Genomic DNA, 25258 nt, shown 5'->3' on the forward strand with positions numbered 1-25258 from the left:
TACGGCCATAGATAGTGGGGAACTCAGGGTCATGTCAAGCTCTTCTCTTGAGTGTGATGTCTTCCGTTTAGTTGCGTCCCAAGACTCCAAATGTGGACTTACATGATTCCTTTTTTAGTGGTTAACCAACCCGGCGCTAAGATGCTCACCACCGTTGAATTCACCACCAATAAAGAACGGATCTTGGTTTCAAGGGAACAACGTTATTCCAATGGTGCTTACTCTACTGGATAGTCCGTCGGCATTTATTAGTTACATCATGTCTCTAGGCTAGCCAAAGAATTCATTTACTATTTGAATCACGCATCTTGATTCCAACCAGCCTTGACTCTTTTACTCTCAATGAACTCCCCAAAAGCGTATTTACTAATTGCCTTTCGGCAGCGGACTGCATTGCGGCCACCAACCAGCTTACTACGCCCATATTTCATGAGTCACTTTGAGGGCTTAACACATCCGACCTCATCAATATCTCATCGTTACCACTCTAATATGCTCCCAAAGTCAAGCGAAAACCCCAAGATAACTTGCCAATGCGGCACCATTTCCTTTAGAGCCTCGCGCCCTGAGCCTCTTAGCAAATATGTATGTCACTGCACAGAATGCCAAAAACAATCGGCTTCCGCATTTGGTACCTCTGCCATCTTCCCATCTGAGGGCATGTGGCCATTCCCCAAACATTTACAACAACATATTGGCATGTGGGCCAGGCGAGCAAATTCCGGCAACACAGTAGAATGCTATTTCTGCAAAGTGTGTGGCGTTCGTATCCTGCATCGGGTAATCTTCAAGGATGGTACGCCTAGGCCCTCACTTGCGGTCAAAGGTGGCTGCGTCGAAGGTTTCAATCTGGAGGGTGCCAGGCATATTTATACAAGGTCGGCTTTGGTGCCTGTGCCGGAGGGCAGCGAGCCAGGAGCACCACGTGTGAAGCCATGAGTAACAGAGCCTCTATGGTTTCACAATCTAGCTCTCTAGGTTTTAAAGACGTAGTTCATGATTCACATCATTATCAGAAGTTATAGAGAGCTTGTCAATCACAGGAGTAAATTGAACGAGATGAGAGAGTCAAAAGGTGATCAATGTGAGATCGAGGAAATCTTGTCTCGGACTCATACTCCGTTTCTAGCGCACTCTCGGAATAGCCATTGCTGTATCGCTGTCTCTGCCAAGCTAGCCCTTCTTTGTGCCCACCAATGCTCTGTTGAAGGAACAAGGATCCTTACGGCGCGATAAAAGTGATACAATAAGACCATTGCGTGAGGGTCCCCATGCCTCACCATCGAGACGAACTGTTGGTCGCACAGAACAGGGAAGATGATGAGATATCGAGAAAGGTTTGTTGCCAACTCGGGGCTCAGGCCCTCATATTCCTCATCTTGTGCCTCTGGAAGGAAGGATAATATGAGGCAAAGGCGATCCACAATGCCATAATACCCTTTCAAAGAGTAGCCTGCTTCTTTAGACTTAGAAGGGCCTATTTCCGCTAGCTTTGGTACCTCAACGGTCCAGATATCTTCTGGGGCAAGGTCGGAGTCGCGAACAAAGGGGAGAGGCACGGAAAGGAGGGATAAACTGAGAGGTCGTTCATATGAGAAAAACCACCTCAAGTTTTCCAGTGACTTTCTACTCAGCTTTGCGGCATTGACCAGGACATTCCGAGAGCTATGCCTAATGTGCGGCATCAATGGTGATGATTCCTGCAAGGAAATAGGAGTACAGTTCAAGAATACGTGCAAGACACCTAGGCTGTGTTGGAAAAGACGGTCTTGAAGAGGATCATATGACATTGTCCCGTCAGGCCCAAACACCACAAATTCGACATTGGACCACATCTCCATGTGCAGCAGCGCAGTCGTGACCATGAATGCATCGGCATTGGACGGGGTGAATTTAGTGGAAAGGTCGTCACGAAAGAGGCAGAGTGTCTTTATCAAATGAGTGGTTGCTGCTGTAGCATATTTTTGCTCGTCAGGGAAGAGAAACGACAGCTGCCTCGACGACGCACAAAGTATGGCATGCATTAGAGAGGGGAAGCTAAAGGATAGCTGCATGGCATTTTCCCAGGCATCCGAGTCAAAGAGGAGGGTAGGAATCGTTTGATGTTGGAAATTGTGAAAGAGCTTCATGTGTAGCAAGTTGACTACCTCATCCGATACCAGCTTGTGTTGTTGTGAGACGCTCCGGGGTACTTGGTCAACAGCAAGGATCTCCTGCGATCTTTCAACATCTCGCCTACGGCTGCCAGAAATCCAACAGCTACAAGGCTCTTGCCGGCGGGTGCATGCCGAGCATCTTGGAACTCTCTCATCGCACTTTTGTATATGAATGACGCAGGTCAGCAGCATTCGGAGACCGGGGCCAATGTAATGTAGCGCCCATAAAAGAATGACTAACCTTTACTCGTCGTTTCCTGCACTGGTCACATCCACGCTTGGATTTGTGATGCAGCCTTTTCTGCCTGAATGGGTCTACTACCAAGTTGGTTGGGATCTTGCATAACGCCTGTTCTGAACTGGAGGTGACAATGAAGACATTGGTGCAGTCAAGTAGCGACGGAGTGGTCCTCTTCTTTGCCTCATGAGAGGATGAGCCAAATGTTGATGCCGGTTCCATTATTGCCGGAGGGTACACGACCTTTGCGTGATGTAGGGAAGTTGTCGTGTGGTTGCGAAATCGGTGGTCGGGCTTGTCTGAATCGGACTATACAAGGCGAGATGTAGATATCTCGGACACTAAACCATACAAGTCTAAACGAGCCGGATCTGGCGATGCGGAACCCCGAGATTTCGGCAAATGCGGGGCAATTTTGATGCTCCTTATTGTAATACTCCGAAGAGGGGACTCGGACATTGAATTAGTCAATTCTTGATTTGTCAAATAGGAAATATTGCCTGTACATAGGATTGTTGATTTGCTGGCGCTGGTGGATTCGTTGATCCATTGAGTTGAACGAGCCCCGCCTCGTTTAGTCCAATCCGTCTTAGAAGTCAATAAACATATCGCCTAGACATGTCGGACTACAAGCTTCATCCTTCCAAGATGTGAGGGATGCCTTATATACTCTGCGCGGCCTATCGGTCATTCAAGAATTCCGAAGTCAGTATATAAGTGCTAGATGCATTGCTTGATCTTGTTCAAAGTTTATTATCCTCACCGGACACTTTGCAAGTTTTCAGCTCTTACAGTACCAATACACCACTTCGATATGGCTTTCACAACACCAGCAATGGAGAAAGTTTTCAGCTACGATAATTTTCGCCTAGCCCCAAACTTCGAAGCACAAGCCCAATCTGCTTTGCTCCGCCCCAATCCCAAGCTTGAACAATGCTTGGCCAACTCGGCAGCTAAAGGCCTTCCACCTATCAGTGTCCTCCCCATGTCTGGTCAACATCTCTCCATCCTCGCTCAGCTCATGGGAGCCAAGTCAGTTCTCGAAATCGGTACGCTGGGGGGCTACTCATCCATCTGTTTTGCGCAAGCAGGAGCCAAGGTGACCAGTATCGAAATCGACCCAAAGCATCGGGACACGGCATTGGAGAATGCCAATGGCCTCGATGTAGAGATTCTGCTTGGATCGGCGCTGGATGTATTGCCGAAACTTGCGGAGGAAGGGAGGCAGTTTGACATGGTATTTATCGACGCAGAATTTGAAGATCAATGGGAGCACTTTGACTGGGCGGTCAAGTTGACGCGTCTAGGTGGATGTATCTTTCTAGACGATGTGATTCCATCAATGATTAAGAATGGACAAGAGGAAGGGGGCGAGACTATCATAACAAAGATTGGCAGAGATGAGCGAGTCCAGGCCACACTGATGCCAACAGTGGCTTGCCATTCCATGATACCTAACCCGGTGTTTACTGGCTTCATCCTCGCCGTGGTCAAGAGCCGCTGATGCCTACAAGATTCTGTAGAAAAGCATTAGGGGTAAATATGGAATATAAGTAGCTATAGCCAGATATATCGTGGCTTCGTGCTGGAGACATAGCCTGGTTCCACGTACGAACTGGCACCAAAAGGCGGATTTATTCTTCTTTAAGCTTACTAGGTAGTTAATAGTAGGTCGAAATAATGTAGAAGAAAAGAGGTGCTATTTGAGGCCCAGGAGACGGGGAGTTCCGATGGATTGGATAATAATTGAATGTTCGTTGATTTTAGCCAATGTACATGTAAGAAAGTCGTATTGATGCCCGAACTGGCGGCCTAACTGAGGGGCACCTTTCATCACGCTGATTTTCCTTAGGAATAGCCCATCAATGTTTATCATTCGACATAATACTACCTAATGCTTTTCCGTGCCTAAAGTATGTCGGATATCGCAGCGGAAAAAGAACATAGGAGCACAATAACGACTTGCGCCCACGTTCGCTCAACCCACAATCGCTCAGCCTGATCTTTGCATCTTTTCATATCCTCTATTGCCTTCTCATGTGTTCCGATAGGCATACTCGCTAATCCACACATTATTTTCCTAGTACTTGAGGACTAGGATACAGCTTCTGCATCGCTGCGTATACGTCGCGTCATTGTCGTGGTGCAATACCATACTTTGCGATACCCCCTTGTGTTGTCGAGGCCATGGGCGAAAAACACCAGTCAAAAGCCTCGAGGTTTAAGAGTCTTTTCAGGCGTGATGTATCGCCGCTGCCTCCACCTTCTGGATCGCGCGTAGGTCAGGAGATCCCGGACGCCAGAGCAGCGGAACTTGAAACTTCAATACAGGCAATGACAACAGAGGGGCAATCTTTAGGCCAAGGAGACGCGCATGGCTCGAAACCGCTTACGAGCAGCACAACAAGAGCCGAACCAACAGAGCAGCAATGCACAAGCCCTTCAAAATCCCAAGACTTATGGAACGCTACTTACGAAAGCCTCGTGGAGGATAAGGATACTATAAATCTTGTCAGATCGTATGTAACGATCTTGGCGACAGTCCTCAACACTACGCTTCCCGAAGCCGAAGTTTTGACAGATCTCAACGATCGAACTAAACGACAAGATTTTATGAGGAAGCTGGTGGAAGAGGGCCAAGCGAGGATCTCCACGACGTCAAATGTTTTGAACGGGGTGAGTGCTGTTGCGGAATTCATTGTTTCGGTAAAGGGACTCGTGGATGCCGCTGTCCAGAATATCCCACAGGCCGCGCTTCCATGGGCTGGTGTTTGCATCGGATTACAGGTAACTAATATCCTCACCATTCTTGAAATTTAGCGATTAATCTCTGCCAGATCCTCACAAATCCTGCTAATGCAAGAAAATCCAACCTGGACGGCATGGCGCATGTTATCTCTAGAATGGAGTGGTATTGCTCCCTGACAGAGTGCCTAATGGAGAAAGATGACGTCGATGAGTCTGGGTTGATCCTGTCTCAGCTGGAAAGGGAGATTATTTCTCTTTACAAGGCTCTCCTCCAGTATCAAATGAAGAGTATATGCTCTTACTACCGGCATCACGGCCTTCAGTTCCTCCGAGAGCTTGCGAATTTGGATAGTTGGGAAAACGATTACAAGGCTATAAGGGACGCGGAAGATGTCCTTCGCCATGATTTAGACCAGTACATCAAGGTCCAAGGGAAGACTATGCTGGAGGAACTCCTTGGACGTGCCAAGGGAATGGTCGAGCTACTTGGGGATCTTCGTCAGACACTTCAAGACATCGTCATTTATCAGAAGAGCAACTTGGATGAGAGGAACAAACAGTGCCTTAGGGATCTCTTCGTGGTAGATCCGCAAGATGACATGAAGAAGATTGAGAAAAACAAAGATACGTTACTCAGTGAGGCAAACAACTGGATATTCCAAATGGAGGAATACCAGGCATTCACGAATTGGAACAACACCGGATCTATGCTACCATCATGCCGATTATTGTGGATTAAAGGCCATGCCGGCACTGGGAAAACGATGCTTCTAATGAGTATTATTCGCGAGCTCCTAAGCCACTCGGCGGCATTTGCACCTAAAGTTTCTCACTTTTTCTGTCAAGGCACAGTCAAGGCCTTAAATACCGGTACAGCCACTTTGAGATGTTTAATTTGGATGCTCCTTATACAGCAGCCACATCTAATCTCTCATTTGAAGTCAAAGTACGATAATGCAGGTGCTTCTCTTTTTGAAGGCGACTGTGTATTTATTTCTCTAAATGATGCGTTTGAGAATATGTTGAAGGATCCCAAGTTATCTCCGGTGTATCTCGTGGTTGATGCTCTTGACGAGTGTGAGCAGGACCTGGGCGATCTTAAGAGACTTATTTTCACTTCCCTTACAATCTCCCATAAAGTAAAGTGGCTAGTATCGAGCCGCCCAACAGTTGATCTCAGGGTTCCAGAAACAGAAGGCTCGTTGGTCGAGCTCGATTCCCAGAAGTTGCAAAAACCAGTCAATGCGTTTATTAACCATAAAATTTCCCTACTCAAAGGCAGACCAGGATACACTGATGAAATATTGGAACAAGCCAGGAAAGAAGTTAGCCAGCGAGCTGAGAATACCTTTCTTTGGGTGGCTTTGGTATTCAAGGAACTTGACAAAGAAGACGGAAACCATATTGTGGTGGATGGAATGTACGCTCTCGACATCATCAAGGAAATCCCTTCCGGCTTGTCGAAATTATACGACTATATGATGGGCAAGATTGAAAAGGGATTGAGACAAGACCGCGAATACTGCAGAAATGTGCTGGTGGCTACTCTTCTTGCATTTCGTCCTTTAACCCTTTCCGAAGTCGGAGTGCTCGCCCAGTTGCCAAACAAAACCCCAGCGACTATTGTTCGAAAGTGCGGTTCATTTCTAACAGTCCAGAACGAAATGGTGTACTTGATCCACCAGTCAGCCAAAGATTATCTGCAGGAAAATTACAAATCCAAGCTCTGGAAATCCAAGGATCAGCCGGCTGAGATGTCGCAAGGGCATGAGGACATCGCAATGTATTCGATCAGAGCAATGTCCTCGGGGCTCAGACAAAACATGTACAACCTCGATTACGGCTTCAAACCGGATGATATGAGACCTCCGCAGCCGGATCCTCTGGGTCCGCTACAATACTCCTGCGTCTTCTGGGCCGATCACCTTACCGCAGCAATTCGGGAGAGCTTTGATCACGAGAGAGTTCTTGCGGATGATGGAGAAGTATTAAAGTTTATGAGGGAGAAATTCCTTCACTGGCTAGAAGCCCTATCTATCGTGGGAAACCTTCTGGAGGGTGCAGATGCAATAAAAAAGCTTCTGTCTATTGCCCAGGTAGGCGCAAAACTACATGTACTTTTATGACGCGCAGCTACTGATCACTTCCAGAAATCGAACCTATATTCCCAGCTCACTCGGTTCCTGGAAGATGCCGAGAGATTCATCCAAAGCCATGGATCAATTATAGAACGAGCTCCGCTACAAGCATATGGCTCTGCACTGGTATTCAGTCCAAGGACAAGCGAGGTCAAGGCCGCGCAATGGAAGCATAGGTTACCGTTTATCAAAATGCTAGCAGGGGTTAAAATCCAATGGGATTCACACCGACAGACCCTCGACGCAGGTGACGAAGTCAACGTTGTGGCCTTCTCGCCCAATAGCAGGATACTTGCCTCCGCGTTGGGTCATATTGTTCAATTCTGGGATGCATCCACGGGAAGCCCTCAACGGACACTAGAGGGACACACTGGAAAGGTAAGGTCTATAGCCTTCTCATCTGACGGCAAGATATTGGCCTCGTCATCAGATGACAATACTATTCGCCTTTGGGATGCATCCACAGGAAGCCATCAACGGACACTAGTCGGACACATTGGAAAGGTAAGGTCTATAGCCTTCTCACCTGACAACACGATATTGGCCTCATCGTCAATTGACAATACTATTCGACTCTGGGATATTGCTTTAGGGAGCTGTCGGCAAAAAATCGAGGAACATGATGATGGAACTAGATACAAATCTGTAGCCTTCTCACCTGACGGCAGGATCTTAGCCTCAGTATCAGGCCCTGGAATCCTTCGGCTCGGGGATGTAGCTCTTGGGAAGTACCAACAAAAAGTCGATGAAGAACATGCGGTCCGCTGTGTAGCCTTTTCACCTGGTGGTAATATTCTAGCCGTATTAAGGGTGGTTAGCCCCATTCAGCTCTGGGATACAAGTTCATGGAGAACTATGAAAACGCTCGATATCAATGCTGCCTATAGCTCTTCCTTAGTTTTCTCGCCTAATGGTAAGATGCTAGCTTTCATGGGACCTCTACTTAATATCCTACTCTGGGATATGGCTACAGAGAGCATCTGGGACACACTCGTGGGACACCGCGACGAAATTACGAGTCTCGCTTTTTCGCCTGATGGTATGACACTAGCCTCTGCCTCATGTGACAGGACTATTAAGCTCTGGGATATAAGTTCAGGGAACCGCCATAGTACGGTTGAAGAGCATAACCTGTGGCATTCCGGGGAGTCGATTTGCATGACATTTTCGCCCGACGGCGAGACAATGGTGTCGGCTTCGCGCAAGGGTTTCCAAGTTTGGGATACAGCTACGTGGGGCTGTGAGCCAACAATCTCTCAAAAGCACGAGGGACACCCATATAAACCTATTATAGTCTTTTCGCCGGACGGCAAGACGCTAGCCCTGGCGTTGGACGATGGCATCGAGCTCTGGGACACGGCCACTTGGACATGCCGGCTGATGCAGAAGGAAGCTCGGCCGTTTGATCAATATGAATCAACGGCAGCTGCCGTAGCTTTCTCGCCGGACAGCAAGACGCTGGCCACGGCGTCACGAGACGAGACTATCTCGTGCTGGCTGTGGGACGCGACTACGGGCAGCACCCTGTGGACCTTGGATAGAGACCGGGAGACGAGGATTGTGATTCGCTCTGTGGCATTTTCGCCGGACGGCAAGACGCTGGCATTTGCGTTGGATGATTGCATCGACCTCTGGGATGCAGCCACGGGGATTCATCAGCAGGGGTTGAGTCTCGAGGACCATTGCACGGACCCCGAACCCCTGGACTTCCCACTTCTGGCCTTCTCGCCCAACGGCAAGACTCTAGCATCTGCGTCGTCCTGGTCCAGGTACAACGACATCTGGCTCTGGCACAAGGAGGGTTCTGGGCGCTGGAGTAACCCAGAGAAGCTGACCAACGGCCACGCTTTTTGTTTGGGCTTCTCGCCTGACGGCGCACACCTGCTGGTCAACTATCGACCGGTTCAGCTGCTGTATACATTAGCCTCTCTCGATGAGCGTTTTGATGAGGATTCTGCCGAATCATTTCTGTACTTCGAGCAAGAGTGGATAATGTTGAATGGCAAAGAGATTCTTTGGCTTCCTGCCGACTACAGACCTTATCCAAGGGATATTGTAATAGTACATGGTAACAAGATGGCCTGGGTAAATCAAGCTGGGAGCCAAATGTTCTTCCAAGTCGGATTTGCAGAAGGAATGCCACGGCAAACCGAATAACCGGGTATCTTTTCCTTTGCCGTCGATCCAAGGCTACCGCTAGCCATATGACTCGCGCGCTCTGGAAAGATACCTATTACTGCGAAAGACACGTCATGGCTGGTTTTGTTTAAGTATTGGTGATCTTCGACAAGAAAGTTGCAGTATGCTGATTTGACAACATATGCTCGAAACGCACATAGGTTATAAGCCAGTTACTCCTGAGATCAATCACATACGACCATAGGTAGTGGAAAATTCGGGGTCCCGTCTGCTCCCCCATAGACAAGCCACTAACCGGCAGATTAGTAGTTGAGTGGGTGACCATCAGCGAACACCGGCTGTTGTATGTTTTTGTATTTTTTTTGGAAGTTTTGCTGTCCTTTTCGTTCTTTTTATATTGTGATTTCGGTGCGGAACAAACCCTTGTCTTTTCGGTGTGTATGTTTCATGCAGGTTGCGTGGGGTTTATGCAGGCTTAGTCATCTGATCTCATCGCCAGTTAAAATCGTCCCATCTTACGTACCTGGAAGAACTTGGAAATTCGTGCCATTGGTGGAATTCGCCCAAAACATCTCAAAGTACATGGGGAAAAAGAATCACAGGATTTCATGTACGATATCTGAAGATGTTTGTGACTAGGCGTCTGCTGCAGGCTTGCAGAATCACTTTGTTCTCCAGGGATGACTGCGGTCTCTGCACGCAGGCTAAGGGTGTGCTTTCGGACGTTTGGGATAAGCGGCCATTTCAGTACACGGAGGTGAATTTGGCGAAGCCGGAATTCAAGCATTGGAAAAACTTATACGATTTCGATATCCCTGTTGTGAGTAGGATACCTTTCTTGTTTCTGGCGGCAAGCAATGGGAGGAGCCTAATCTCAGGTGAACAGATACATATTAGCAAAGCAGACGCTCCCGAGGAAGACGTCAACAAGTATGGAAAGGCCATCAAGCTGATGCACCGATTCACGACGGAGCAAGTTGAGGCCAAGATGGATCAAGTCGAAGGCATCTAGATTTATAATGTCTAATCTACCCAAGAACAAGGGGGAAACATTTCTTTGCTTGGCACGCGCAGTTCTGCATCTAAGTTGTAGCCGCGGTGAGAGACTGCTTAGCACTGTCCTCGATGGCCATATAGTCTGTAACTACGTGGATCATGTCATAGCCCATCTGATGGCACTTCTTTGCGTGCGCCGGGTCGAGCGTGTAAATGCCGCTCTTCTTGCCGGCTTTGGCGGCCGCGGCCTGGATCTTGACCAGGGCCTTGTCGAGTTCCGGGGGAATGCCCTCGGTGGTGATGCGGTGGCCAATGTTATTACCTGAGGGCGTTTGTCAATTAACAACCGAATCTTGAGCGGTGCTTACAAATAGCTACTCGGAGCTTTCTTACCTAGGTCGAATGGACCCACGAACAGCACATCGATTCCCTCAACGGCAGCGATTGCATCTACATCTTCGAGGGCCTCCTTGGTCTCGATTTGAACCATGGTCAAGATGGACTCGTTGCCTTGGTTGAGGTAGTCGAGAGAACTGATAGTGCGACCAAACTGTTTGGCGGAATAAGGAGATCCAAAGCCTCGCTTTCCCCATGGAGGGAACTTGGCGGCCTGGACGAGGTCTTCTGCCTCCTTGACGGTACGCAGCAGCGGGACAAGGACCTGGGAGTTTCTCATCAGTATTCAGCCCTGTATCAGTATCTAGACCAGCCGTTCAAGGTTGGATCTATTGATAATAAGAAATGAGATATGGCACATACTCCATGAGCTCCAGTGTCCAATGCACCTGAATGAATGAGTCAGTTTCACTCTATATACATGAGAAGGGACGTGTAGAAACATACGCTTCACCATCCAAGGCTCCATGCCAGCGATCCTCACAATAGGAGACACTCCCAACGCCGCAATGGCAGGAACTGCATCATGCATGGCACGATCTACCGACTCAGAACAACTGTCAGCTCACTCACTCCATCAAACTCATAACTCATATCAATTGCACACGCAACTCACCGTCCATGCCTCCATGCTCGCAATCAACCAACACCCAATCCAAGCCAGACTGCGCCAACAGCCTTGAGATGGTCGCTCCTGGAATCATCTGCCAGCCGCCAAAAGCAGGCTTGTTCGCGTCAAACAGCGCCTTGAGCGGGTTGCCCGACTTCACCGTCGCCTGCGCGCCTCCTGGCGCAACTCCTGCTCCGATATAAGACATTCTGGGTATTTTAGATTGCACAACTGATTTGTTCCGGAACAGTAAACGGGGTGTCGCAGTTCTTAAGAAGAATGAATTCATGCCTGTCGTTTGCGTTCCCGAGGAAGAATTGGGTCAGTGTTAAACGGGATCGGAGGGGTGTGAAGGGAATACGTCAGAGGCCAGGCGGAGCAACTCGTTTCTGTCTTGTAATCGATGATTGGACAGAAGCACTCAGAGATGGCCCTCTGGAACCGGCAATGGCATGTTCTGGGAGATCTGTGATGAGTTGGACTTACACTACGAAGATGGTCATGGGTCTATTGACGGGCCAGGATGAAGTCGGCTATCACAGGCAGAGTGCGGGGAGAATGGTGGAGGTGCCAAGGTGGCGTGGGGGGGAACAATACGGAGTAGAGACACGGGAATAGCGAGACTGTCTCGGTCAAACAAAGAAGCGAGTCGTGCTACTCCGTTCCGTACGATTAGGCTAATTGCTTATTGCTTATTGATTGTTGCTTATTGATTGTTGCTTATTGATAGAGTTGCTTATTGTCTTATCATTGTTGTGTTAGTCTAATACTACCACATACCTCGGAAGTTGAGCCCTATGGATGTCAATGTGGAGATGGATGCATTCATGCAAAAAGCAAGCACTGCCTGTGCTATCCATTCATCTATTACTAGCTTGGACCAATATTTACATAGAAAACAATTCCGATTCTTCCGATTTTTGAGTTTTTGCCGTTTGTATACTCCAAGAAGATGAAAGAAAAAAAGCCCATTGGCTATAATCGAGTCCAATCTTGGGGATCTAGTTTGTGTGGGGTGAGACTCCATCTTGTTTGCTCTATCGAAATTCAAAAGCAGCATCAACCACGCGTATCAGAGTTTTTCCCGTTTGGAATTCAGAAAGGGGGTGTTACCCAATCTCCTATCTCTGAATTCCTGTCAGAACTCAAGCCCAACTGCTGAGCTCATCTAACTCCTCGGCCTTTGCTGCTCAGACCATATGGGAGTGTAGAGGTGTTCGTTCCTGTGCTCAATCGTTCCGAGGCCCGAGGGATCAATGAATGTTTATAACCCATTAATCCTGGAGACATCTGTTGCACAATGTTAGCAGACAAATAAATGTGCGTGCCGTCCCACAGCCATCAGCCATACCCTAGGTAATCCTCCTTGATGCTTCCAATGGCCCACATCTCGCCGACCTCTGTTCGCGTTCCGATAATCTTGACGCGCACATGCGTGCCCGGCTCGATGACGGTGTCTTCGTTGTTAGTAAACTGAGGGGGTGTCGCGTTGGGGTCCCATTTGATGTCGCTCGGTATCAGCTGCGGCAAACAACGTGAAACAGAATCAGCACCTCTCCAACCATTGGCCGTTCGGAATTGCTGGGGAAGTTTAAACGCACATGAGCAGACACAAAGAGTCTGAGGGGGCCAGCCTGGGCGAAGAAACCCTGTGGATTGATGGAGTAGACAACGGCATCAACCTGATCAGGGTCAGACAACTGCTTGCCACAACGGGCGCAGATTTCGCCTTACCGTCTCTCCTTTAAATGGCCGCCACACCACGGCGCGGTATCCAACCGTAAACTCTGCAAGACCGTTGCCTGGCAAGATGCGACCTTCGGAAATGTCGAACGTGTCCATGATGGAGATGATGTAGTAGCTGCCGGCGCATGTGCCTTCGACGTCCTTTAGCAGCTTGCTAGTGACGAGATCGTGCATGTTGCGGCCGAAGTAGGAAGGATGCAGGGTGACCCTGCGCTCCATATTGTAGAGAAAGAACATGGTGGGCGACTAGTTACGTGACGACGAGGGCTTCGGACGGCGGCGGGATGGCAATTGTCGTGTTGAACGGAGAGCGATGGGTGAGCCTTCCAGAGAATCCTCTCAGTATCCCATACGAAGGCGATTCTCGTCTCTCGAGAGCGCACGCGCGCTATACGGATATCTAATGGTCAATCGGCGACGGCAAGGCGTAGCAATCGAGGTCGTCGAAGAAAGGGAGGAGGAGCCCGGCGAGGAGGAGAGGGGGGGGAGGAGTGAGGAGCGAGGAGAAGAGACAAAGCTCTTGAAGCAGACGCAACACGCACAGCTGGATCTCTGCGCTTTCGGGTGTGCGTTGCTGCTCCTCGGCTGGGGATTGATGGAGCTGGAGCAAAGAGGATGAAGACGAAAGCGCGGCGAGGCTGCGATGGATCAAATGCAATGGTTTGGTTGGGAAATCTTTGGAGCCGGCGCTACCACATGGTCTGTGCGCTAGCCCAAGACGGGACTCAGGCGCGAGCTTATTAAGAGCAGTTCTTTGGCGACGAACGAACGGGAGACACGCAGGCTGAGGTCATTTGCGTTGATGCGCTGCACTCGGGATTGGGGTAGAGCCCATTTGCCCATTTACTCCGCATAATAGGGGTCTATCACATGTTTTTTTGTGACTTTCTTGGTGGTGTCAGGTATTCTAGAAAGTGAGGAGGAAAGAGAAGCGCAACAAAAGGCCACCGTGTATCTTAGCATCTACCAAGCGCTACAGCAATCAATTGTGATGACCAACGGAAATGCATTGTAATCACCCGTCATGCTCGATTACTTGTCAAGGCAGTTGCATTGCAAAACATATATCATGATACTGCTCTATCAAAGCTCATAGCATCGAAAAGAGAAGACGCTCATTTGGTGGTGCTGCTTGATGCACCCTGTGGTCTAAAGGTACCTCTGCGCGCTAGTAGTCAAGGCGGCGGCTCGGGTACCTGGCTGAAGCTTGTGTAATAGGTTGCAGACAGATCCGCAAGTCAACGGCATTGTTCAAGAGAAACAAGGCCCTTGCACATTAGGTTTGCCTCGGAATATACATGCATGCATTTGTGCAGCATCAATACATATCCCCCTTGTAAACTCGCATAGACAAGCATTTCAACCATGTCTTGCTGAATGTTCTGGGCTGTAATGCTTGCTTACTTCCAGGGGACAAGAGGCTGAGCACTCGCGCTGTCCATTGTCCCGAGGCTCCTAAATCCCCACCAACTTTGGACACACCATAGCGGCTTTCAGTGGACCTCGCTCAGAGCTCTCAGCGCCTCCGAAGTCTCCTGACCTGTTGCATCGAATTTGCATCTGCATCTCCTTGGATCAAAACCAAAACCTCATGCCGGGCCAATTCCACTCGACTCTGCAACCTCGATAGCACGCCGCCTGCGCCGTCTCGTTGCTGACTCGCGCCTCTTTTGCTGCTGCTGGTTTTCCCTTCCCTCCTCGATCCGTTCATTGTCCGATTGCATCTTCTCTCACGTGCCGGCCGGTCGCGCCAATTCTTCGGACTGGCGGTTACCAGCGTCTCGCATTTTGTTGAGCTTCTCCCTCTCCTCCCTCTCTCTGTCCTGCAGCCCGTCTCTAAACCTCGACAAAATGTCTCTAGATCTGGAAAGGCACTTGACGTTTGTGAGCTCGCCTCATCTCTCCTCACGGCTTCCTCGTCCTCCCGCTAATGAATGAATTTTTCCTCAGTATGGCGCCTATCACCATAACCCCGTCAATGTGGCCATTCACATGATCTGCGTGCCTCTGCTCCTAGTATCAGGATTCGCCTTGGTATGTTCAACTCACCCAATGCTAATGTCAATGCCTTCGCCTAACCCGGTTTTTTCTCATCCTCTGCAATAGGCCACGTTTACAGGCACGCTCATTCACACCCCTAGCTGGCTGACCGTCCCGTACTTGGATCTCAATCTCGGTACCATCGCCGCTTTCCTTTATGCATCGCTCTATTTGTTATTAGAGCCAGTAGCAGGCTTTGTATTGGCTGCCTTTTGTCTCGGTAGCACGGCTTTCGTCAACTCATGGCACCTCCGTGATCCCACCATGACCTTCCAGGTCGCCCTTGGTGTTCATGTCGTTTCCTGGATCGCACAGTTCATCGGCCATGGTGTCTTCGAGGGCCGCGCCCCTGCCTTGCTGGACAATCTCGTCCAGGCCATCTTCCTCGCCCCCATGTTTGTCTGGCTGGAAATGCTTTTCAAGCTTGGATACCGACGGGAACTCCAGGCCCGAGTTGAGAAGTCTGTCTCGAAGGAGATTGCCAAGTTCCAAGCCGCGTCCAAGAACGGCAAGGCCAATTAATTCGAGACCGACTTAAAGATGACAGGTTCTGATCTCGAATAGCATTCCCCCATCCCTTACCCAAGGCTCTCGGGACCTGTAAACCACATGTCTCCTCAACCATTACAACTCGATTCGTCATACAATCGACCTTCCCAGGGGCGTCTCACTGGGACCAGATGACATCACCATATGACGAAAAACAAACAACCATCTTCAATCTCTTCAGCGTCCAATCTACAAACCGCCCATCTCATTGAGTTTTCCAAACACACAATCTTAATATTGCAAGCAAGCGCTCTCAATCATCTACACCTCCAGATGGGCTTCAACCATAAAAAGTTTTCACATCTATAGCGTCTGTACACGGGCTATGGTACCTCAAAAATACAAAGGAGAAGTGCAAAGCGGACTGCACTTTAATACGCGCGGTGTATCAAGGATGTGGGTGGGCAAAAAGTACAGTACGGCATTTGTTTTATTAACCACCTTTTGTAACATTTAGCAGCCATAGGCTATCACAGTTACAGCACAGAAAAAAAAACATCAAAAATCTATTCGTATCTCTCGCCCTTTTCCACTTCTCTTGCTGATGCGCAGACGAATGACTCGTCCGAAGTCTTCCTCTCGAGGCCCTTTTGGAGCATCTTTAGTACCGAAGTCGAACGGCGGAGTCCACCGAGAGAAAGACTGGACACGTTGTGTGTGCTTTCGGCGTAATCTAGCAGGCCTTTAAAGCTATCTGGGCTAGTTGGTGTTCTTTCGCGGAACGGGACATATGCAGACGCAAACGAGTCCAACTCAAGACCTCGCGTGATGATGTTCCTTGGGCGGTGTGCTCGACCGCGCCGAGCTTCAAAGCCGTTATTCTGAGGTGGTTCAAGACGATATTCGAGACGCTGCTCAAGGTGTGATTCAGGTCGTTTCTCAAGGTGTGGTTCGAGACTTGGTTCAAGGCGATTGTACTCGTTGCGCAGTGAGCTAATGCCCGCATCCCGGACTCGCCTTAGACGATGGGAGGGAGGCCGTTCAGGATTGGAGTTGGATCGGCCAAGGCTGGCACTCACCTTGGTCACTGTGCTCTTTTCCTTCTCCTGGACCAGCATCGAATTCTGGTTTGCCGCGATCGGAGGAGCGCTTACTCGTCGGACACTGTTATAGTATACATCACCACCCTTGCCTTTTTCTTCGCACTTTGGGCAGAGGGTAGCGCGCCGCTCGAACTGGGGGGTCTCGTGATGGTTTTGCTCGTAGGCGTAGGCGTAGGCGAGGCTGGAGAAGCAAGTTACCGAGTGGCGATGCTTAAGTTGTTGTTCAGCGCAGCGAATTGCGCGACGGCACATGTGGCCACAGTCGTACTGGATGATTTTTTCGCACATGCTTGTTGTCGAGATCTCTGATTTGAGATCATCTGCGACGGCATGTGTGGAGGTGGAGTAGACTGAAAGACAAGTCTAAATGGTCTCCTTCTCGCATGATATAGACAGTTGGGCGGAATGAAAAAGCGAATGTGTTCAATAATGAAGATTTCTTGTGTGTTGGTTCTATGTTCATCGAAGAAGAAACTTGGTAAGTCGTCTCTCTATTCAATAGTAGGCAGTGAAGAAGTCTTGCGGGTCGGCGCTGTGAATCACCATCGCCTAGGAAGCAAGCTAAGGGGCATGCCCATATTCGTAGAATAAGCGGAATCTTGCACCTGAGATTGCCGACCCAAGGCCATAAGTCATGATCTATAAATCTTTCTTCCCTTCTCTCTATCTTTCTGCCTTGACCGCTGCTCTCGTGATAGATGTAATAGTTGACCAGTTGGCAAACAGCTGGCAACTCACCGCCCACGCTACTATATAAATTCCTCTCTTTTCCTCCCCCCTCTCCTCTTCTTTCTTTTCTTTTTCTTTTTCTTTTCTTCTTCCTTGTAGTCATCTTTGCAGTTGGTACTGCAAGCCACGATTGTGGTTTTCGTCTTTGTTATTCTCCGATCGCCTATACCAAGGCTACGACATCTTGCGTTTCTTCACCAAAACCAACCAAGCAAAATGGCGTCTCAGGATCGACATGAGCAGCTACAAGAATGCTACCCAGACGAGTCTTGGGCTTTGGGTATAGCTAGGGTTAGGAAGATGGTGGCAAAGTCCAAGAACAAGGGAACAGCGGCCCCGTCCAAGAAAAAGGAAGCCGTCACTACGTCAAAGGGCAAGGAAACCGTCACTACACCGAGTAAGAATGAAAGTAGTGGGGAATTTTCATCGGAGAACGAAATCAACAAAACAGCAATGAGCCTTGAATTCCCGCAGTCCAGCAACCAGGCAGCAGAGCCGAGCTCAAGCAAACGCAAGAAGCTTAACGAAATGGAAATCTCAGAAACGACTGAAACGGTCTCTAAGGTGAAACTCGATGATCGAACTCATCTTGAGCTTGAGGAACTGAAAATGAGCTACAATGCCTTGCATACGGCCCATCAATACCTTGTGAAAGTTCAGAGGGACGGGGATGCGGAAACGGGACGGCTCATATATGAGCTAAAGATGAAGCTGAATGAAATACAAATCAAGATCGAAAGACAGGTTGACATACTTGATTTGAAACAAGGGAGAAATGAGCGGGAGTTTTCACGCGCAATGGAAACCAATCAAGAGAGGATTATGACGGAACTGGAATTATCCAACAACCGTCACGAGAGTGAGCTTAGACTTTTGCGACTGAAACTCGAACGCCTTGCGAAAGAGAACGAGCAGTTGAAGAAGGAGAATTTGGAGCAGAAAGCGGGAAAACGAAAGCTGGAAGAGAGAATTTATGCTCTGGAGGAGAGTTTCAATGGTTTCCGAGCAGAACACACGTGGAAGGTCGGTGAGATGTGGAGGCGTATGATGGGGATGGAGTAAACCGTGCCTGAGGAGAATCAAGGCGCATGGTAGAAAACCGATGGATCTATGGGAGAGAAGACAAAAGAGTTACGATTTGCTGGCTTCTATGGACGGAGATTTTGGGCTCAGTTCACAACAAAGACGAAACAATTTGCTGATTAGGTTCGATAAGGAATAGGGAATGAATGCATCAGTCTGAAAGCGAGAAGAGGAGCCACAGTTATTGAGACACGTTAAGAATAAATTGTTCATTTCTTCAAATGACGTTTGATGGTGTTGTTTTTCCCCCCAACTTATCTCCTCCTTTACATACCGTAGGTGTTGCATGAGGTTATGACAGCCGTTGTGCTATTCGAATCAATGTCTGTTTCACATTATTCAAACTCTTCGCGTTTATACTCAGACCAAGGGGTTTTGTTTTTCAAATTCGTAAAGCATTTTACAACTAATTAGCTAGGGAGTATCTTGTTTCACAGTCTTGTGGTTACCATCAGCCATCCTCATCTGGTCGGGGGATTAGGGGGAAAGGGGAAGGCAGACAAAGAAAGAAAAGCAAAGGAAACAAACAAAGGAAAAATACGAGACGAAAAATACCAAATCGTGTCCCATCAAAGCAAAGAGAAACCAGGCCTCCCACTTCAATCTTTCCGTTACGTGCTCCCTGATCTGCCTGACCATAAAATCCCTCTACTCTCGATTTCGAATTTGCGAATTTTGTCCCATCCCAATTCGAGTTTCTTGTACAAAGGCCAGTATAAGATTGACAGGCACCTTGTCAGTTCTCTGTGCCTGTAGTAGAGTGATATTTAGTCATCTCTAAATGTCAAACCGCCCTATAATTGGAGAAGAAGGGTCTGGACTGCAACAGTGAATACTCTCATCAGGTGCGGTTTCGTTTGAAGCAGTCTTTCCAGTCTCTTTGTTAACATAACGGTTGGAAGTATCGATACTCTCTGATTTTGGTATCTGAGGCGTTTCAGACCTAGGGTTAACAAGGTGCCAATACGACGTCGGTAAATTAGGTAACGATTGAACTTCCGGAGTCATGACATCTTCTGGAGCTGTTTCAAGCATCCAAGGGTATTTCTCAGCAAGATCAGGAAACCAGCTTTGCTTTGAACAGGCACAGGGGCCATAAATCACGCGCAGAAACCAGAAATGGATCCAAGTGGCGCCGCTGCTGTGCGCGTCCAAAGAGATCTTGTGATTCGAAATGCCAAGTGCGCTTAGATTCATCGAGAAGTCCATACTAGGCGCAAGGCGCCTGAATTCCTCTCGCATTTCGTTGGACCAAGAATGTTGTTCATCGCAGTACTTTTCCTTAAGTTCTGCCAGAACGTTTACGGTTGGGAGATTGGATATCCTCCCATCCAATGGGAATAGCTCCCTCGTAAGTTCTTCAAACTCGCTGGGGATCTTGTAACTCTTGATGCATACTTTTTGCTTGCAGGCGCTATCATCTAGTACAAATTTTACTTTCTTTCGTGTCGATGATGACGGTGATGACGGGGATGCTGCCCGTTTCCCAGACAAAGCTAGCTTTTGCAGAAGTTCCTCTCCATTATCAATTGTTACGGCTTGTTTATTGGCACGTCTTCGTCCATGAGATCGTCTTGGTTGGCGAGATCGTTTTCGTGATTCCACGATGGCCAGCTCGCCATCTGCTTCGAGGAGAATTGGTGGCTCGGATCCATCACTTGTCGACGACTCATCCCTGGGGTTTCGGCAGTCTGCCTTTTCATCCTTTTTTGCAGAGGCACGAACTTCCATTTTGGCATGACTCCACGCTTCTTTGTTGAAGATGGAAGATGAGAAATATTAAGAAATATTGTTCAAAGAGTAATGTGAATGACAATGGGAGAATGGAGAGATGAAAGGGGCAGATGTGGATTTGAGTTCAGATTATATAGTTTTTGTCAGTAGTCGGCGAATCAAACGGCTGCCAATGAACAAAGGGAAGCTGATGAACAAAGAGAAGCTGATGAACAAAGAGAAGCTGATGAACAAAGAGAAGCTGATGAACAAAGAGAAGCTGATGAACAAAGAGAAGCTTGTGATCAGAGGCTGACGAATAAGGTGGCTGCTGGTGAACAAAGAAAGATGGCAGAGGCAAGGTAGGCGAATGAAAAGAGGAGGAGACAAAGAAGATGCAGAATCTCTTCCGTCAGATGATCTGTCTGCATTACAGCTAAGGAGCAAGTTGGTAGCAAACAACTCGATCGCTTCCCATCTGATAGGTCGCAATTGCAACATCACAAAACCCCAAGTAACTCTGCAGGGGTCTAACAATAGAGTGCAGCCTGGAGAGGCCTCTCAGCCACTGAGATACCTCTACACCCCTTTTAAGCATCATCACTTAGACAAAGATAAAGGTTCATGTATGCAATAAGATTCTTTTTTTAACGTAAACGCCTAGTCGCCTGTTTTATCTCTCTTCCCGCTCCATCCATCCATCCATGTTCCACTTCTCCGTGGTCCTCCCCTTCCCCATGCCCATTGGTGCCTAGGTAGCACCGAATTATAACCCAAAGGGCTCATTGCAAGCCATTAGAACAAAGAATAAATGAGACACTTGTATACAGGGTATATAATTTACAGGGGCTTGCCGCCAATGAAGTCAGACCAAGCGCGGACTTCGGAGGGGATGCCCTCGGGGCGAGGAAGCTTCTCGCTCATGCACTGGGCGAAAAGGATAGCGGTCTAATGAAAGGTTAGTACAGTTGTTACTTTAATTAGATGTGAGGGTCGTGTGATGAAACACTTACCTGGGGCTCCATGAACAGAGGCACGCCAAAGTCGACGGCGTTTCGGCGCATGACATAGTCGACATCGGAGGTGGTCTTGCCACGGGCAAGGGCCAAGTTGAAGACACCGCGGATGTCGTACTTCTTGAAGACCTCACGGAGAGCACGCTTGTCCTCGGTGGGGAACTCAATCACCTCAACCTTGACCTGGTGTTTTGAGCTGGTCTCAATGAAGTTCTTGACATCGTTGCTGGCGGCGTACAGAGTGTAGCCGAGAGGCGCAAGGTAGTCGACGACCTGGGTCAACCAAGACTTATCGATTTCACCACCGAAAAGCAGACCCTCGCCAGGCTCAGGCATACGGAAGTTCATGGTGGATTGGAGAGAAGTCCAGTAAGCCTCAACGAGGTTCTTTCCGAAGCAGGCCATCTCACCAGTAGAAGCCATCTCGACGCCCAAGAAGGGATCCGCACCAGCGAGACGAGTCCAGGAGAACTGGGGCACCTTGGTGGCAAGGTAATCACGCTCGATGGCCATGAGATCGGTGGGCTCAGGGACATTCTTGCCAACGAGGGCCTTGGTAGCAACATCAATGAAGTTGGTTCCAAGGACCTTGCTAACGAAGGGGAATGATCGAGAAGCACGGAGGTTGCACTCGATGACCTTGAGCAGAGGCTCGCCACCCTCGGGATTTTCAGCCTTGATGATCTGCATGTTGAAGGGACCAGTAATCTTCCAGGCCTTGGCAACCTTCTGTGCAATCTCCTTCAGACGCTCCATGATGCTGGCATCAAGGTTGACAGGAGGTAGAACAAGGGTAGCGTCACCGGAGTGGACACCAGCCTGCTCAACGTGCTCACTGACGGCGTGGATAACCAGGTTACCCTCAGAAGCAACACCATCGACATCAATTTCCTGAGCGCCCTCGATGAACTTGGTGATAACAACGGGGTGGTCGGGGGAAACGTTGGCTGCAGCCTCCAGCTTCTCCTTGAGGTCCTCCTGGCTGCGGATGACAGTCATAGCAGCTCCAGAGAGAACATAACTGGGACGAACCAGGACAGGGTAGCCCACTTGGTTGGCAAAGTCTTCAGCCTCCTGAACAGAGGTGAGCTCCTTCCATGCAGGCTGGTCAACACCGATGCTGTCAAGAATCTCAGAGAATTTTTGACGGTCCTCGGCCTTGTCAATGTCCTTGGGATCAGTGCCAAGCACGTTAGCGCCGCCAGTCTCCTGCAGGCGAAGGGCGATGTTCTGGGGTAGCTGACCGCCCACAGACACCACAACACCAGATGCGTTCTCCAGCTCGTAGATATCCATGACACGCTCGTAGCTCAACTCTTCAAAGTAAAGCTTATCAGCAGTGTCGAAATCGGTGCTGTAAGTCTCCGGGTTATAGTTGATCATTACAGTCTTCTCTCCCATCTCTCGAAGAGCCTGGGTAGCTCCAACAGCACACCAGTCGAACTCGACCGAGCTGCCGATACGGTAGACACCACTACCAAGGATAACAGTACCCTTATCTTCAAAAGTGACGTCATGAGAAGATCCGTTGTAAGTGGTATACAGGTAGTTAGTGTCAGCAGGGAACTCTGCAGCCAGGGTATCAATCTTCTTAACCCATGGTCGAATGTCGAAGCTCAGACGACGAGCTCGAACTTCGTCTTCGGTGCTGTTGACAGCGTTTGCAATCTGTCGATCGGAGAAACCCATCTTCTTTGCCTTGAGGATCTGTTCCTTCTGCAGGGCATCGAGGCTACCAGCAGTTTGAAGCTCACGAGTGCAGTCAACAATATTCTGGAGCTTGTACAGGAACCACTTGTCAATCTTTGTCAAGTCGTGAACCTTTTCAACAGAGTAGTTTTCATGGAGCATGGCCTGGCCAACAGCGAGCCATCGGCGATCGGTAGGGTTTTGAAGCTCAAAGTCGAGGTCTTCGAACTTGTCACCCTGGAAACCGACAAACTTGGGATCAACCTGGCGGATAGCCTTCTGGAAAGACTCTTCAAAGGTTCGACCGATAGCCATAACCTCACCAACAGACTTCATAGCACTTCCAATGTCGCGCTTCACGTGCTGGAACTTGGAAAGATCCCATCGAGGGATCTTGGTGACGATGTAATCCAAAGAGGGTTCAAAGTTGGCAGTGGTGGTTTTGGTAACAGCGTTGGGGAGCTCAGGAAGACTGTGTCCCAAACCGATCTTGGCAGCAGTATAAGCCAGAGGGTATCCGGTAGCCTTGGAAGCAAGTGCGGAAGATCGCGAAAGACGGGCGTTGACCTCAATGACACGGTAGTCGAGACCGTCGGGCTGCAGGGCGTATTGGACGTTACACTCTCCGACGACACCCAGATGACGGACGATCTTAATGGCGGCGGTACGGAGCATGTGGTACTCCTCGTCACTCAGCGTTTGACTAGGAGCCACGACAATGGAGTCACCAGTGTGAATACCCAGGGGGTCGAAGTTCTCCATGTTGCAAACGGTGATACAGTTGTTGTTGGCGTCTCGAACAACCTCATACTCGACTTCCTTCCATCCCTTGAGTGATTTTTCAACCAGAATCTGGGGGGAAAGAGTGAGTGATCGAGCAGCCATGTTACGAAGCTCCTCTTCGTTGTTGGCGAAACCGGATCCCAGACCACCAAGGGCATAAGCAGCGCGAACAATGATGGGGTATCCGATCTTATCAGCGGCACTGAGAGCCTCATCCACGGTGCTGACAGCAATTGACTTGGCAATGGGAATGTTGATCTCTTCAAGAGCCTTGGCAAAGAGGTCTCGGTCCTCACTGACCTCGAGGGTCCTCACACTAGTGCCGAGAACCTTGACGCCATACTTCTCAAACAGACCTTGTCGCTGCATCTGGACGCCCAAGTTGAGGGCAGTCTGACCACCGAAAGACAGGAAAATACCATCGGGCTTCTCCTTTTCGATGACATAGCTGACATATTCCGGGGTAACGGGCAGATAGTAGACTTCATCGGCAAGGGAGTGGTTGGTTTGAATGGTTGCAATGTTGGGGTTAATGAGGACGGAAGCGACACCGGCCTCCTTGAGGGCCTTCAGAGCTTGTGATCCTGTAGCGTGTCTTGTCAGTCGGCGTATAACTTGTTTCGGGGCTCTGTAACGGCTCTTTTCCCCACCACGACCACGATGTAGGTGTAGCAACGCATGGGAAACAGGAAACGCTCCGAGATCGCTTACCTGAATAATCGAATTCACCAGCCTGTCCAATGGCAAGGCCTCCACTACCAATAACAAGGACCTTCTTGACATCGACATTCAACTTGGGCTTGATAACCCCGCTATCGAGGTACGCCTTGGGATTGGGGGCTGTCTGGGTAGCCGAGGAATACGGCCGGAAGACCGAAATCGTGCCCAATCGTTTGGTGACTTTCGGTGCAACCGAGTTCCTGGCCTGGGACTTCAAAGCGGCCGTGGTAAAGAGACGAGTCGGGAGAGCTCGGGGGAGCCGGGCGGTACTCCGGAGCAAAGCCGGAGCCGGGGCCCGGGCGGCGGACAGGGCCGAAGAGAACATTGTCGCCGGCATTGCAGTTTGTCAATGCCTTTTTCTTGATTCCCAATTGACTCGTGAGTCGACAAGGGAAAAGGCTTCGCAAACAAAAAAAAAAGTTACAGTGGTGGGGTTGAGGCTAAATCGGGACAGGTATTTCAAGCTGACAAAGCCCTCCACAGGTGGTCTTAAAGTTTCTTGTTAGTTGGCATTGTGAAGGGGGAGTTGCAGTAGGACCAACCAGAAAGATAGTCCTATAGGATACAATATTAGCATTTTGAACAATTGAATCGGATTTTTATGATTTAAGCAAACGAGGGTTGTTCCGAAGCTGCAAATGCGGGGAGGGATTGCATGCAGACGGCACGTGGGGGCAGTGAAGAGCTGCATACCTGAGAAGTGAATTCCGACGGGTGCCCGTTCAT

At 49.2% G+C, this 25258-nt stretch overlaps 11 protein-coding genes across 11 annotated transcripts; 5 read left to right on the forward strand and 6 right to left on the reverse strand.

Moving 5' to 3' along the window:
• Positions 1-1112: 1112 nt before the first annotated feature.
• On the reverse strand, positions 1113-2616 carry T069G_00736 (fungal zn(2)-Cys(6) binuclear cluster domain-containing protein; the record flags this gene model as incomplete). The annotated part of the gene is made up of 2 exons (XM_056167946.1): positions 1113-2315; positions 2398-2616. 2 exons carry the CDS (start codon positions 2614-2616, stop codon positions 1113-1115), a joined length of 1422 nt encoding a protein of 473 aa, XP_056033262.1.
• A 592-nt stretch (positions 2617-3208) lies between these two features.
• Positions 3209-3898, forward strand: T069G_00737 (o-methyltransferase domain-containing protein; the record flags this gene model as incomplete). Its single annotated transcript, XM_056167947.1, has 1 exon — positions 3209-3898. The coding sequence occupies one exon, from the start codon at positions 3209-3211 to the stop codon at positions 3896-3898; it is 690 nt and encodes a 229-aa protein (XP_056033263.1).
• A 683-nt stretch (positions 3899-4581) lies between these two features.
• T069G_00738 (WD domain, g-beta repeat domain-containing protein) lies at positions 4582-9437 on the forward strand (the record flags this gene model as incomplete). The annotated part of the gene is made up of 5 exons (XM_056167948.1): positions 4582-5181; positions 5232-5353; positions 5495-6219; positions 6382-7238; positions 7314-9437. The coding sequence occupies 5 exons, from the start codon at positions 4582-4584 to the stop codon at positions 9435-9437; spliced, it is 4428 nt and encodes a 1475-aa protein (XP_056033264.1).
• Positions 9438-10044: 607 nt separating this feature from the next.
• Positions 10045-10431, forward strand: T069G_00739 (glutaredoxin-like domain (DUF836) domain-containing protein; the record flags this gene model as incomplete). Its single annotated transcript, XM_056167949.1, has 2 exons — positions 10045-10239; positions 10306-10431. 2 exons carry the CDS (start codon positions 10045-10047, stop codon positions 10429-10431), a joined length of 321 nt encoding a protein of 106 aa, XP_056033265.1.
• A 70-nt stretch (positions 10432-10501) lies between these two features.
• Positions 10502-11629, reverse strand: T069G_00740 (hpcH/HpaI aldolase/citrate lyase family domain-containing protein; the record flags this gene model as incomplete). Its single annotated transcript, XM_056167950.1, has 5 exons — positions 10502-10737; positions 10809-11076; positions 11175-11200; positions 11259-11351; positions 11428-11629. 5 exons carry the CDS (start codon positions 11627-11629, stop codon positions 10502-10504), a joined length of 825 nt encoding a protein of 274 aa, XP_056033266.1.
• A 1066-nt stretch (positions 11630-12695) lies between these two features.
• On the reverse strand, positions 12696-13404 carry T069G_00741 (s1 RNA binding domain-containing protein; the record flags this gene model as incomplete). Its single annotated transcript, XM_056167951.1, has 4 exons — positions 12696-12711; positions 12773-12942; positions 13023-13103; positions 13156-13404. 4 exons carry the CDS (start codon positions 13402-13404, stop codon positions 12696-12698), a joined length of 516 nt encoding a protein of 171 aa, XP_056033267.1.
• Positions 13405-15018: 1614 nt separating this feature from the next.
• T069G_00742 (uncharacterized protein) lies at positions 15019-15729 on the forward strand (the record flags this gene model as incomplete). The annotated part of the gene is made up of 3 exons (XM_056167952.1): positions 15019-15051; positions 15118-15201; positions 15274-15729. The coding sequence occupies 3 exons, from the start codon at positions 15019-15021 to the stop codon at positions 15727-15729; spliced, it is 573 nt and encodes a 190-aa protein (XP_056033268.1).
• Positions 15730-16262: 533 nt separating this feature from the next.
• On the reverse strand, positions 16263-17087 carry T069G_00743 (uncharacterized protein; the record flags this gene model as incomplete). Its single annotated transcript, XM_056167953.1, has 1 exon — positions 16263-17087. One exon carries the CDS (start codon positions 17085-17087, stop codon positions 16263-16265), a length of 825 nt encoding a protein of 274 aa, XP_056033269.1.
• Positions 17088-17744: 657 nt separating this feature from the next.
• Positions 17745-18590, forward strand: T069G_00744 (uncharacterized protein; the record flags this gene model as incomplete). The annotated part of the gene is made up of 1 exon (XM_056167954.1): positions 17745-18590. One exon carries the CDS (start codon positions 17745-17747, stop codon positions 18588-18590), a length of 846 nt encoding a protein of 281 aa, XP_056033270.1.
• A 798-nt stretch (positions 18591-19388) lies between these two features.
• T069G_00745 (uncharacterized protein) lies at positions 19389-20342 on the reverse strand (the record flags this gene model as incomplete). Its single annotated transcript, XM_056167955.1, has 1 exon — positions 19389-20342. One exon carries the CDS (start codon positions 20340-20342, stop codon positions 19389-19391), a length of 954 nt encoding a protein of 317 aa, XP_056033271.1.
• An 822-nt stretch (positions 20343-21164) lies between these two features.
• Positions 21165-25258, reverse strand: T069G_00746 (carbamoyl-phosphate synthase L chain, ATP binding domain-containing protein; the record flags this gene model as incomplete). The annotated part of the gene is made up of 5 exons (XM_056167956.1): positions 21165-21272; positions 21338-24396; positions 24524-24732; positions 24803-24891; positions 25226-25258. The coding sequence occupies 5 exons, from the start codon at positions 25256-25258 to the stop codon at positions 21165-21167; spliced, it is 3498 nt and encodes a 1165-aa protein (XP_056033272.1).

Source organism: Trichoderma breve, chromosome 1 (assembly GCF_028502605.1).
Source record: "Trichoderma breve strain T069 chromosome 1, whole genome shotgun sequence".
NCBI lineage: Eukaryota > Fungi > Ascomycota > Sordariomycetes > Hypocreales > Hypocreaceae > Trichoderma > Trichoderma breve.